Raw genomic sequence first — 15,183 nt, 5'->3', positions numbered from 1 at the left:
AACTACTTTTTTCACAGCTACCATTTCTGGATGCAGGGAGGCCTCGCATATCCCATTGTTACCCTCGCAGCTGCAACGGTCAATGCGTAATGTTCCTTTTCCCAGAAAATACTTTGTCATCACTGAGATTATAATGATATATCATTACCGGGTCACGTTTTTAAATATATCTGGCTCAGGTAGTGCAGCGTTTCAGACTGACGGAAACCATTCTACCTAATTACGTCTCCGCCATCATCTGTCTTCATGTCGACATGGTACAAGAAGTCCAATCCAGTAATTTGACCGACGATATCGTCCTACATCGTCCGATACAACCGCACCTTAAAGCATATTTCATGAGGACAGAAGTTCAAGGATAGAGTGATTTCGGTTTATTCGTTTATTGTTATGGATTTTTTTTGCCGAAGGCGTTTCGTTGGAAATACCTACGTCGTTGATAGTCTCTATCAGACTAACTACGCTGGCAATATGTAGGAGAATATTTGCCAGGGGAGTTTGACCACCTTGTAGGCTTGACTGGCCGCGGAGGGAAAGAAACTACTTCCCCGCGGCCGAACTCCCTTGGCCAATTTTACTCTCTTTTTTGCCCAATTCTACGATCCGTATTTCCGTAGAAAGGCCTGGTGGAGGCTAGGTCGTTGAGTCGTTTTCTAAAAAATGATTCTGAACACTGTAAGTAACGTTACAGCGCGGAACATGTTCATAAATGACCACAAATGGAAGCGCTATGCCATTACAGACAATTTGCAACAAGTCTTTGATTTTATCTGCTGATTCAGGCACATTAGATGGACATAAAATCGACCTGAGGACTGCCTTTGGCGACTAAATGACTGCGGTTCCATATTGTACGTGGTGAGTTGTTATCTGTACCGGAACAGGGACGATGGGACAGGCAGATAAGACGGACATGCTTCACCCAAATACCGACTTAAGACTGTCATCCCATCCGCCGGCCAAACACCCATCTATGACGGAATCAATCCATTCAGTTATGCAAAGATCTACCGCCGTTGGAGACGAAAATTTAATCCATTTCCCTACATACGTTATGTCACTGTCTGCATTCCCTGAAGTTGTTTTCGATCATGTATCAGTTGATTCTTTACTCTTCACATGTATGTCATCACTCAACATAATGATGGAACATTGTACCTAAAACAGATCTACAAGATAGTTCGACACATCTTATATCAGTTTCATTCACTTGTGCACAGTGTTTTGATTGTTCCTTACATACTTTATGGCACTTGCTGCATTCTCTGAACTTGTTTCCGATCATGTATCAGTTGATTCACAGGTTTGGCAACACTCAATATAATAGTATAAAACATGGGAACACTGTACCTAATATAGATCTACAAGATAGTTCGGCACATCGATTTATCCTACGTTCACAAAGACATACCCTAGGCCACAGCAAGTAAATTTTATGCATGACATCCTCCGCAGACTCAAAATCTAATGCTATAGGGCGAAAAAAACAAGGCGGCAAAAAACAAGATTTCTTACATTTTTAAATTATGCAATCATGAACCTTGTTAAACAATAATTCATACCTACCTATATTGCGCTATATGTGTACTGCCAACTACTTTTACTACACATATAGTATTTCTCAGAGCCTTCCCTTGTCTCCTCTCTTCATAGTTATCTGCCACCCACGTTCCGGCATGGCAACACACATATTTGCCCTTTTCGGCATGTTGACCACTGTCAGAGGGTAACTCAAAATCAGGCAAAAATTAATCCATGCAATGGCCATATAGCCGAACGCGACAAACGGTCAGCAAGGAGAATATTAAGTCTATACTTATCTGTGTTTTTGCTCGATAGAACCCGTAACTACAGTGACGCCTGAAGTTTCAATGAAATCGATCTTGACCTTGAGACAGAACTTTCAAAATCACAAGAATCCAAAATGTCTACTCCCACTTGAACATTGAATTGACGTTTAAAAAAATATAACCAGCTACATCCTGGCATAATGCATTGATAAATAATGAACACAGCCTTTAAATAAGCCATAAAAATTATATGTCCTAAATACACGCCACAAAAGAAATAAAATTTTCATCCTTTTAATCTCACGCTGTGACATGTCAATCACTGGGTTTTATTTTTGATGGTCGTATGGTCACAGTTCTGGTTCCGGTATTATTTTTGTAATCTAAAACTGGAGAAAATACATTAATCATTCAGTAAAGGTTGACATTGTCGTCATACTAGTGACGACCTTCTCCTCTGACGACTGACGAAGAACAATGACTACGTGGTATGAGTCCCTAATCGATAGGTTGATAAAAACATTTCTGCCTTTCCTTTGTATTCTGTAGAATAAAGGCCATTAAATGTGCAGTACTCTGTCCACTTAAGGGGAGAAGAAAGTGGACACCCCGCTGTGCCTTTCATCTTTATTTCAGTCACGCTTTTGCAGAGGGACATACTCAGCATACTGAGGGCGTTACCGCCATTCACTTTCATTTTACGATACTGCTGGGTGATAGAGATCAGCAACGACTTTGATCCGCGGTGACTGAATTACCTGCTTTTTTCCCACCTACATTTACACGAAATATGCCCTCTGCTGATATGCAGGATTCTATTGCCTGTGCCCGCAGTCTCATCCACTGGGAGTACTCTGAAAATCACCGTGATTACGTTGCAAACACCCTCATTTTTCATTGTCTAAGTACGTGTCTGTACCAAAAGCAGGTGGCCCGAAGCTGCATCCTTCATGTGGCGGCTTTTCCCAGGCAATCATTGGCACACGCCCCGCTGAGCGTTTTGTTGGTAGCACGCGAGGCGGATGTAACCGAAAGGCAGTGGAGCTGTTAATATAAAACACACTTCATCTGCGTACCGAGGGGATCATGTTAATGGCGTAAAAATTTCTCCTTGGAAAGTGCATACAATGTGCGTAGTATATAAATTGGTATGCAAAATCTTTGCACACTTTGATCTCTGTACACATGCAGTTGGGACCAGCCTGGCTTTGAACTTGGCGACGTGCATGTCAGACACCATACATCATTTCATATCGAGACTACAAAGTACGATCTATCACGGTAATTAGGACCCTAAGTCTTTAATCCCTCCAGGCTCAAGTGCCTGGCTGTTAGACAAACGGCTGGCCCCTTGTTGAAAGCCGTGCGGTTGGCTGAACTCCCCAGGGAAAATACGCTCTGCCCAGCACATGATAAAACCGGCTATTCTCCTCCGAGAAAACCGTAAATGCCATAAGTCAGACCAAATCCCATGCCTGGAGCCCTTTGTACCCATCTGAGGTATTTACGACCAACATTGGCACGTTGTGTGATTTCGTACGGTGGCATTTTCCGGAACTTGATAAAACGGTCGTGTTTTAAATAAGGTTTCAAAAATGTCACACACAAATGACAGACCGTAGGATTGAGTAAGATACGACTTCTCATTAAATACGAAATAACGGTAAACCAGGAAAGGCCATCTCAAGATTTATATCATTGCAAAAACTTTAAACAAGTTCTTTCACTTCCCTTACTTAGTTTTCAAAATGATAAAAAGAATATTAAGTAGGGACTCGGATGTGAGATGCAAGGACAAATGTAATAAAAAGTTGGCCTGGGGCACATTTCGTAGTCAATCACTATAGTCATGACAATGTCAGTCTAATTTAGTATTCTCATCATTCTGCACATTACTCTATGGGATATGTCTATTACAGAAAATACGTGAGATCACTATAACGTGCATTAGATGGTGATGCCCCCTGGTGGAAAAAAAGTAATCACAACAGTAGTGCAAGATTGATAACTGTTACCTGATATGTAAATGTACCGGCGAGTTCACTTAACATCTTAATTGCATTGAGACATCACACAAAGGAACTGTTGCATTATACTGTAGAGTGCTGTCAACACATACATTTCCTACACCCACATAGATTCTCTTGTGGTTCATTTGACTCGCAGACAACAAGACAGACAGGCCAATTACATTACCTCCAGACTAAGACAAAGGCGCCAGCACTTAAAACTTTTGCTTTAGCAAGCATCTAATGCATTTGTAATAGTTTAAATCAGATCACGGCACTTCAACATGCCTTTATAATGCAGGTGAAAAGTATGATACTTTGTCCTGCAGCTAGTCCGATCCTTCTTGGCTCGCGGGGATTTTCAGAGCCAGATAACTGCTGCATGAGGTCATAATTAACCCAATTAGTAACGGAACCCTCGCAATCAGTGGTTCACTGGAGGACGGAGCCGTCTTATCCCGACATTATTTACGTTACCATTCCTGCCATTACGCTAAAACCCGTATGGTTATAATCGTATTTTGCGGCGTGAATGTATGACTGTTCATATCCCCTCACAAGTCCTCCTCCCCAGGCATCCAGATGGTGGGACTTGTTCGAGGACCTCTTAAGATCCACGTGACCGACGCTGCTACCCACTTAAGTACGTTTTTCTCCGGGTGTATCTGCTGAAGCAGATGTTGTTGATAGGAATCTAGTGCATTCAGAGGCATTCAAGCAGCATTAAGCAGGATTTAATACATCTTTAATGCCTTACTGTGGGACTCAATACTGAAGACGCGTGTCGTGCGTTTTGTCGAGAGCTTAAGATTTGGATTCAGCATGTGTATTAACGTGCAGGTATCCGTGTCCGACGTGCCGCTCATTTTCATATGACTCGGGGGACGTGGGATATTGACAGTCGCTGGTCCCAGCCTAAAATAGCAATCCGGGCTCAGACCCGAATGATCCATAGGCGCTGGATATACCGCTAATTCTCCTAATACGTAAGACGTAATCAGCTTTTCATGGATTTGATAGGTACATTATCAATTTTCTATGCGCTTATTGCACACATTGATAACTCGCTGTAACATGGGTGTCGATTGCCCCTCAGGGCACACATCTGAGGCAAACAGCCTTTATCACAGCAAAAACAAATGTGAAATGGATCGTGATTCAATGTCAGGGATTAATGTTGCGTAGATAATAAGCCTTTGTATACACAGTGCAATAAACTTTATTACACTGTAAGTATTCAATAGCTTTTAACCCTCCTTTATTGTTTTGATGTAAGGTTAAGCCTCGTGACTCTTATTGTCATTAAGTGTAGACAATGTTAGGGTAATATATTTCGTAAAAATGATAATTAGCCTGGCAGACATGTAGTAAAACGGTATTGAATCAGAAGCAACCGTTTTATTTTTACAGATAGCGCCTGTACCTACATATGTACTGCTTTTATGGAACTAGCTATAGATAAATACATACATACAAAGGGCGTTCAGGTGAAGGACATTTAAACTTAATATTAAGCGTTATTACGCCAAGGGAAAAGTACCAGTTAAATATTATTATACAAAGACTTGAAATGTCTTTAGAAATGTTCACCATTTGTAACAGAAATTACTGCGATTTGGCCATCAAGTCACGTAGTATTTGTATGAATCACTATGGTTAAACGTGCGGTGCATCATCTTACCTTTTTTTCAAGCTTGCTGTCAAATAGACTAGTTCTAAGGAATCCATCGTGGAAAAGTCTATTCTTGTATCTGCGTGGTGTCCCTGCTTATTGTTCTAATGGCAGTGGGAAAATTGTTATAATCAAATTACACCCCAGTAACTTTATTACAGTGTTATAGAGATCTCCATACAGCCATGTAATTGTTACATTACGTGCGACACCTACGGCGGACGTGTTAGCAATGCGTTTGTCACCGAGGGTGTGACAACTTCACATGGATACATAAAAGGCGCACGCCGCACTACAAGTCTCCCTGGCATTACGAAATGCGTCGCCAGCACGCAAACACTAAAAGGGAGCAGCTACCTCCAGCGCTTGTCTGTCTCCCGGGGGAGAAGGCTTACCTCCCACCTGTCACTTGTTGGCAAACAGGAGAGTGTCAGAAACTATTTCATTTCTCCCTCGTCCCCCTCGTCTTTCCTTCAGGCGCGTTCGGAATGAGAAGAATCCGGTACCGCTGTTTGCCTCGGGCTAATCATTTGTTGTAAACATACGTCTCTATTACACCGGCGATAGATGCCATCTTCTCCAACAGCGTGAAACTGCAGGAACAGAAGGAAGGCACGTCATCCAGAAATCTCCCGAAATCCTGGATTCCAATTCCAATATCTCCCCAGCTATGAACGGGTAACTTTGTGAGACGTTGGAATATACAGGCTCGACCGTCAATGGCTTTATCGCCAGATATCGGCGACATATCGCGAGAACCATTCCCTTATCTCTCCCAGCAGGGCTGCGGAGCAGATTCCAAGGTCTCGCTAATGGTCGACTGGAGTCAGGCCTGCTTCTCCGGGACTCCTGATGCCCATCACTGAGGCAGACTGATATGGTCGTATTGGCCACTACCCAGGATACTGGCTGCAAATTAAGATGTCAAATCGGATTATATCTGTATCAGCATCTTCCTTGTTATCGAGGAAAAGTTTATCCTCATAAAACACGAAATATTAATAGCCTTATCAAGTAAACAACGCGAACCGTTTCTCATGGTCACATTTATCAGGAAATGCGTGCTTGTTAAAGAATTGGTCGATTCACTGTTCGACCAGTACTTTTAACTTGCTAGAAGTTGATTCCTGTTGATTGGAAAGTTTCAATCATTTCGCTTGCATGGCATGTTGTTGAAGATTTTAGCACATTGCAAAGATCTGTTTAAAATTCCATTAGCCAACTACAACTGCTAAATTGTAAATGCCACAGGAAAAGTACCCTGCAGAGAAGGCTGCCAGCCACTCCCCGGCCGTCCGAGGGTTTTACACATCGGTGAATGAGATAAATTGAAGGGCACAACTCTGTAAAGGTGCCTATCATTAAGCACGTTCTATTCACTACCCATACCAAACACTTCACACCTTAAGCTAACGGATCAAAACGGTTACCGGTAGTAGATGCTACGTATACGTACGATATGTGGTAGTACGACGGGTGTTTAATAGTCATATGCAATGTCTTAATTGGTCACGGTGTTTTTATTCTTTAAATTAATGGGCGCCACTCTGGTGATCTGATGACTTCCAACCGTTTACGGTAATGCGTTATTCACAACATTAAGCAGTCATCCATCCATCAAATGTGCAAGCCGAGATGCCCAATATTTCAGTTTGCTACATTTTTGTGTGAGCTAATTTGCGATTTCGGTTCTCATATGACTGGATTCTGTGAGAGTTACCCGGTGAGGCTAAATTACCCGTGAAATCCCTTAATATTCTGGCAGAATACTGTTCCCACTGCCAATATTAATCATGGCGAGATGATGGCACTACGCTAGAAGTTGTTTGTAACGTTTAGAGCCATTCGGTGAGCGGAGAGAGAGCGCAGGCGTGCTGTCGTCCCGGGGGACCCGGCACCCCGTAGTCGCGTCTCTGTCTGGCATGACAAGCCAGTCACGAACAGGTCTCCGCCAGCGACGACTCACGGGCAGACCCGGACAGTTTCATTTTCCTCTCACTCCGCCTCAGAACATTTCAGACAGGCGTTTGGACCGACTGTGCAGAAAGGGGCTTATCATAGAGTGCATGGATTAAGGATCGATATGCTGGAGGAACATCCGACGCAGAGGGCGAAGGTAATAGAGCTATCCCACAGCGGGTTCACCGCAAGCGACCGCCGGTATGCCTCCACCACGTCTCCCCCTGAAGGCGTTACATTGGGGGTAATTGGAATGATTGAAGAGACCATTGGTGTACTGGAATCCTAATAGGATTCCGCCGTGCTGTTCACACGCATTTCCTATCCAGGCAATTCCAGCGGCCGCAGTGCTGAGTGGTGCTCCGCCGGCCACTACGCTTGTGAAGACTTGATCTCCGGCCGTCCGTGGTCACACTCTTGCCTGGAGTAGCGATAATCGCCCACAGACCTTTCTCCAGAACTGGACTCCAGGTCTTACCCACTCCATCATGTTCCTAATGCCGGCTTTTTCCGCCGCTACGGTATTGGGTTTCCTCACAGGTAGGTGCAATTTATTGTAATGCCTTTAGAAATAGAAACTTCTTCTCCTTTCCTCGTCAAGAACATCCATCTTAAAGGAACTAAAAGCTCCGTCAATCTTGTCCATGAAACCGTAGGTGTTATTCCTCACAGGCAGCATTACGGTGTCATTTATCAATGCAAATTCAATGCCCACGTTATATGAAAATCCGCCCTATTTTGCCCTGTAATAAATTGGCAAGGTCCAATGAACATGTCCTTGGTCATTATCTACTGTTGGGACGCCTTACCGGTTAGTATCCTGCAGGGCTTTTAAATGCTTAAAAACAAATCTACTCCAGGTACAAGTTGTTCAATAGCTGTAGGGCCGGTGTAATTTTACCGCGAGTTGAACTATGGAGTGCCCTTTGTGTGATATCCAACAGATAACATTTGCGTTTGATGAACCATTGGCAATCTGCCTTACGAGCCGATATGCCATTGTGAAAGGTTACTACCTTTTAACTCCACTGATATCGGCCTTGTTTTTAATCCATAATCAATACTGATAGTTGCATGGGCAAGTAAGAAGTGCATAAAACTTCCAGCGTGACTGCCTGCTTCAGTCTCTGAATCCAATTGAGAAGCCGACATGTATACAGACTGAGATTCCTAGGCTCTATGTAACTTTCCCCAAGAGAAATGTACTCTGCACTTGATCATTTCATACATCAAAACCCGTGAGGTTTCGCGTGTTGTTTCTGCCTTCAGCAGCTAGTCAGAAATCTTGACAACACAGTAGATTAGGAAATCTGAATCTCCCCCGTGAAATAGCGTTTCCTCGCCCCGGGCTTCTGATGCCGTCAACTTGACACACGAGTTGCCCCGGAGTTTCTGATCTAATGACAAAGCGACAACATCTCCCCGCTAAGACGTCTCTCTTTTTCAGGCTCATCGAGAAATAACTAACCATCCATCTTATTCTCGGCATTACGGTAGTGAAAAGTAAGAATATTTCGGATCAGTTCCACGCCCTTCACCACAGGCCATGTAAAATTCGATTTCTCTCCCAGCGACCTACGACCGGCAAGGTGTTATCAACCATCTTCCAAGCCGTTTTTCTTGGCCGCCGGAACACTTCACGAAATCTGCAAGTTATTTATGGCTTGCTTATGACCGGCTATCGATCTCCAGATCCCAGGCGATAGATTTTCTGCTGCCGATAGCATCTCCTAATCCAAGAGAGGACCTAAAATTGCAAATTTGTAAGAGCCAGTGGCCGAGGAAGGACCTAGCGCCAGCTCTACGTTCCTTTTACTCACAATTTACCGCTCGTTGAGTAGTCTCTTGCGCCCATCGACCGATGGATATCTGAATAGATTTTCAATCAAGAACGCGATCTCTGCCAATGTCTCCAGGACTGCACAGGAACGGAGTGATCTGGGAATAAATTATGCCATACGTCAAGCTCAACCTAGGCTAAGTTCTTCCCACTCAGTCATTTCGGACTCCTTAGTTCAACAGTTCCACCCGTCTGTTTGGCTTGATGAGGCATGTTTCAAACAGACCGTGCTGCTGCTTTGAAAAAAGGGACCAACAGCATCGAATGTGAAAAATTGTCCACGACCAATGCGTAAATGGTCCCTCGAGTATGCCCGCTGCCAGTCAGTGATAAAATTCATCGGAATATCAGCATGTTTCGGATATTGTTCTTATCGATCGGTGGAATTCCTGGCAGTATTCAGTGGCTGTCGCCTTAAGTCAGATTCCAACCTTATTGTAACAGAAATAGCGAGAAAAACTGAACGCTGTTTCAATGTAAGGATGTCAACTAGATTCCCCAGGTGTTCTTAACGACCACATCTTTACCTATTGGCCTTACGGTGATCTTAGCTTGTTCCATTCGACTCGTAAAGCGATTTTATCATTCCGTCAATAGCTATACTAATAAGGTAACAATCCTATTGCCTCTGCACTCTGTAATAAAAACGTAAATACAAATCTGATACCCTCTGATTTAAGATCACGATCTTTGTAAGTGCGACCCATTATGACGCATTAACTTACATCTATCCCTAGTTTAATGTTATTGTATTGGATGTCTGATCTTTGGCCTGGATCTTATAGCCCAAAGAAAATATTTAATGGCATTAGTGTCACCCCCAGCTATACTGCGCCATTGACTGACAAGTCCTATTTTCTCCGAGATAAGCAAGTTATTCAAAAGCTGCACGATTAGTTCTATCCTCAAGGGCTTATCGTACAACTGAAGCAACAAAATCTGAATGATGTCGATCTTTGGGGGGCTAATGGTTGGTTCAAAATGATTAACAAGCTACCAGCCAATCCTCGGGGTAATAATAACCGAGTCATGCAGTTGAAATAAAGACCTCGAGCACGGTCGCACTAACGTTAAGAATTCACCGTTTTACACGGACCGATATTTCAGCATATGTGTGGTCTCCTGGGCACCCCGCTGACCACGGTTAGGGCTTCAAGGATCACAACTTTCGGCTGGAGCTGCCCTGCGGGTGACAGGGATGGCCTAATGTACTTACCTGCCTCACTGGCCATGCAATAAATTGTTCCATTTCTCCTGCTAAAAAAGCTTGGTGGCGCTTAATGCGCTGGTTATGAGCTAATGTCCCTACCATAAACATGGCGCCGTCCAGGGTGCTTCACTGGAGAACTTACTGCCCCGTGGTTAAAGGGCGATGTAGTTATGGTAAAGTCCATTTCACGCTCACGTTACTTGGACAAAGCAATGTCATATCAAAGGCACATCTCCACTTGAAAAGCAGTCTAACCGTTACAAAAAGATATAAAGTACTATGTACTGACGCAGTTGGAAGCCCTGTAACCCTGCAGCTCTGATACAACCAACTGATATCGCCAAATACTTTTAGCCCAACTAACCTCTTGCGATAAAAAGACAAATTCTTATGGCTCTAGTGTCATTTTATGGACTATTACACAGAAATGATTTGAATTATGAATTCATGAGGTCCTATTTTGGCTATTTTTTGCTGTGTTTTGTTGGCGCAGACGACCTCTGCTCTGTCCTAAATGCATCTCCTCGGCTTGTATGTCACGTCCACTGCAACTGGTTTGTATGTCGCCACGCTATCGGTACAGGAAGATTAATCCTTATCCCATTTCATTCCCAACACCAACCTGTGAATCTAGCCCCCTTTTCATCTTGATACATATCAGGAAATGTTACGACCTGATCCCCAGTCGAGAGGGCAATGTCATGTAAGTCACCGCACAACACCCCTAAGCCAGGCGCTCCAGGGACTCCATATAAGCTCAGATGGCCCGATCAGCCTTTTACGATCGGCAGCCCGGAGTGAGTTCAGAAGATTATCATCTCCCCGGAATACATCATTCGGCCGCAACTCGCAGGATAATGTGCGAATATCAGACTTGAAGCATTTCCTGACTTGCAAATGTACTTATACGATTTCCTGTGGCGTAGGTGATGTAAAGTTTTACACGGCGGCGGCCTGCTCTGCTGCGCCTAATTGTCCCTTCACTCTCTCTGATGGCTGAGCTAAATCTTCACCCGCAGCTTTTTGCCTCTTTGATCTTCGTGCTTAGCGCTCGTCTGCAGTACGTTTTAGTACACGTTCGTCAAGATCTACACACGGGGCGTCACGTACATGGGATTACACTGCCATGACAGTTCCCACGAACACATTTTGTGGCTCGACTTCGCCACTTTTTTATGCCCGTGTCGTGAAATATTAACGACATCATTCCTCAAAGATCCTGACAAATGGCGTTGTCTATTTGCACTCGTGGTCGCGCTTCCCCAATTATTGCTCAGTAGTCACTTTCCGGGGTTCTGCCAGCCACTATAACAAAGGAAGTCGTTATTGGTGGGGTTCTGTCCCCGTACATGCCTTCCACTTAGCCCGGAATCGATAAAGTGTTTCTCCGCCACAACAGATCACAATCGCACGTATCACTCCGGCTTAACGTTGTTTTAATGATTGCCAATGCATATTGCATCCTCTCCTACTGCTACCTCCAAGGTTGAACGAAATGACCTAAGTGAACTTACTTGTCCATTTTACATTTATCTATCTATCAACGTCAAAAAGATTAGTATGCATTACAGTATGAAACGTGGGAAACGGTAATCTCCAACAAAATAGAAACAGGACGGGCGTCTCGGATAATATCAAATGACATTTAAATCACGCGATTATTGAACTCCATCACTTTTAGATGACCTCCCTTTGCCCTCACCCTTCCGCTCTATATTACACCAGAATGGCCACTTTGATATGAAATTCAGCACATCATAACTACATGGAAAACTCGTAAAAACTCGGCACACATTACAGGATAAAGTTACACAAATTCATCTTATTTGACATTCAAAAGTTTCTTTCTTAGCAGTAGATTGACTCGGACTGCGACAGGAGGAAATCGTATTTTTCACATCAGAAGCCAATATTGATACGGAATATTAGACTCCTTTATTATTAATCCATACCGTCCAATTATATTCGTGAAACACGCAGACGTAAAGTCATCTCGACATTTGGCACCATTGGAAAGTAATGAAATAATCTCTTTTCAATTACGGCAATAAAGGGCATATCAACAACGCTGAGATGGAACGTAAAAACGTGATGAAGGTAAATGTTGTAGTTTTCTTGTTTCAAGTAACTTTTGACGACAGTTTCCTTGCGACTGTTATTACAGATTCCGCGCTTGTAGACATTCCTGGGTTGCTTATTTGTAGGCAAGGAGGGTCGGAGAGGCTGATGAGTTTTCCGGGAGGTTTCATTAAATTAACCTGAGTAATCGAGGAATCGACCAATGTTCCGGGTCAACGCAAGTCCATTTGGCCAAAACCTGCGCTCAATTCCAATAAGCTTCATTTCATGATACCATCACCTTCCTCATGTAGCCACCACATTAAGATCCAATCTAATTGTAAAAATGCCGGCACAGGTCCTCCAGTTCACCTTCAGACATCCATACTGTACTTCTAAGTCACTTCTTTTTTTTTCTGAAGTTTGCCGGTTGCGTTCCATTTCATGATCCATAATCACCATGAACCTGTTCGATTTTCAATATGAACATTAGGCATTACGTTCAAGCGCACTTCACAATTTTCCCCCTCAGATCCGCTCCATTCCTCATCACTTGAAATTCGCCTTAACTACACGTAGTTTGTAATGAGAATGTTGGAGGTGAAGGTGGAGTATTCTCCGATGAGTTCTGTGCCTGCATCTCTCCGTACCAGGCTGTTTCAACACACGCCCTGTCAGCAGCTGATAATGTCACGATCTGAGAAACACGGAGCCGAAATGACTTCCCCATTCGTCTCCATCCCGGCATAATAGGATAATCTCTTTTCAATTACGGGGGATAAAGAATTATTAGATGTTGGTTTATTGGAAACAAACGAAGAGCAGGAAATAGTGCTTTCCTTTCAATTATTGCACCCCTTTACGATACATTATATTGGCATTTGTAGTGATAACGTTCATTTGTGTGCCGTTTTGGCGACTTCTTATCTGATTCAGTGAAACTACTTGGTAGTGAAGACAGATAGCACTATAGGTAGCACTTTGCATTCTCCACAGAATGCCATTGGTCACTGACTAGCTCCTAAAAGGAGAGGCGGCCTGTAATATAGATGGTGCTTAATCACTCTTACCGGCAGTCAAAAGAACGTCTGGACTGGTCATTCCTGCCACATCTGTTGCTAACGTTAGTTTCCATCACCACGTCAGAGAGCACGTAATCGTTTAGTGGTTATGGGATTCAGCAAGTGCAGTCGTCCTAAAGCTTTTAAGAGGAGTGGTTACACAGATGAAACATTGATTACTATTCCACACAAGGTTCTGAATGGGAGTCACTTCGGTTTACCACGTTGACAATGGTGTTTTTCATGGCGTGGGTCCATGTAAGGCAATAAGTACAAAATTGCGTGATTACTCAACAGTCCGCCGTGCACTGCCATTACGATTCCGCTCACTCATATTCTTATTGGTCGATTTCTTTGCAGGGATCAGTCTCGCGCAGACCGACATCGGCCTCACCCTGCCGGAACAAGTCAACACTGTGCTGGGCGATCCCGTCACCCTGGCTGCAAGCTACAGTACCAACCGCCAGGTGGAGCTACTTTCATGGTACAAGATCGACAACGACGACCCCTCGAAAAGGGTGCTGGTTCTGTCCTACTCCCCCATGAGAGGACAGAGGACGTATCATAATTTTGTAGAGCGGGTGGAGCTTGTTGGTCCGGCGTCGCTAAAGATTTTAAAGACCCGCGTGGAGGACGAGGGGAAGTACGTCCTGTCACTGCTGGTGGAGGAGGTCGGCAGTGTGGACGGCTTCGTCACGTTACACATTCTAGGTAGGAAACTCTTCTGAACCCAAGACAATACTTTCAACTGTACAACACATGACAAGTACACTCCTAGACGAACACTCCCTTTTTGTTTCAATTACGTTAAGCCAATATCACACATCCAGCACCTTGCCCCTAACACCAAAGCAACCGACCCTGGTTGACTGAATTCCAGGAGCTACAGCCTGACCACATGTAGGCAACGCCTACCTTTTGATGCGAATCGAATTTGACTTAGATTTGAGTCAAACTTCACTGTCAACCAGACCCCGACATACTCGCGAACACTGAACACCAGCCAGCTACTATAGACAGCCATGGCCGAACATCCCGTCAATATCCGAATGTAATAAACATTTTGAAACATTTGGCTGGAGCAGACGAAAAGAAGCCAACATGGCTAAACTTCTTGCTCGACATTGCTCCGGATCCCGACCATCTGCTAATAATGGTTGGGGTGGGGGAGGGTGGGCGTGTAGTGTTCGGGAGGCTAAATTCGGCTTTCTGTGACAGAGGCTTCGTCGAAAATGATACTAGAGCGCTCTCCATGCTGGTATTCTCCAGGGAATGATGCCGACAGGATGACGTCATAGAATACATCACGAGCCACCGTAATGCAGAGGTCACTGTTAGAATTAGGTGAATCTCACAAAAAGTAAAAAAAAACATTTTGCGTTCATTAAATCAAATCAAAATGGAGACAAAAAACCGCGAACTCCCATGTATATTGCTATGGATCATTTCTCTCCTGAAAAAAGACTAATTTCCAGGAAAATTGGTACAGAAGGGAAACATAATATAACGTACTTAGGAAATATCGATTGTCTGGTAACTGGGCTTATAGGGGAAGCGTTCCTTCGATCTTCTATTTGATATAAG

General features: G+C 43.8%; 1 protein-coding gene across 1 annotated transcript in view; it reads left to right on the top strand.

Moving 5' to 3' along the window:
* Window positions 1–7,450: 7,450 nt before the first annotated feature.
* LOC109480161 (neural cell adhesion molecule 1-like) overlaps window positions 7,451–15,183 on the top strand; it is a 31,426-nt gene continuing 23,693 nt past the window's right edge. Inside the window, exons 1-2 of the mRNA XM_019782323.1 lie at window positions 7,451–7,970; window positions 13,960–14,310. Of these exons, the coding sequence (XP_019637882.1) occupies window positions 7,919–7,970; window positions 13,960–14,310 (403 nt within the window). The 5' untranslated portion in view covers window positions 7,451–7,918. The remainder of the gene's footprint in view (window positions 7,971–13,959; window positions 14,311–15,183) is intronic.

This window comes from Branchiostoma belcheri, unplaced genomic scaffold, assembly GCF_001625305.1.
Source record: "Branchiostoma belcheri isolate BF01 breed outbred unplaced genomic scaffold, Haploidv18h27 scaffold5, whole genome shotgun sequence".
Lineage (NCBI taxonomy): Eukaryota > Metazoa > Chordata > Leptocardii > Amphioxiformes > Branchiostomatidae > Branchiostoma > Branchiostoma belcheri.
Note: the sequence above shows the minus strand (reverse complement) of the source record. Positions and strands in the feature narration are given on the sequence as shown.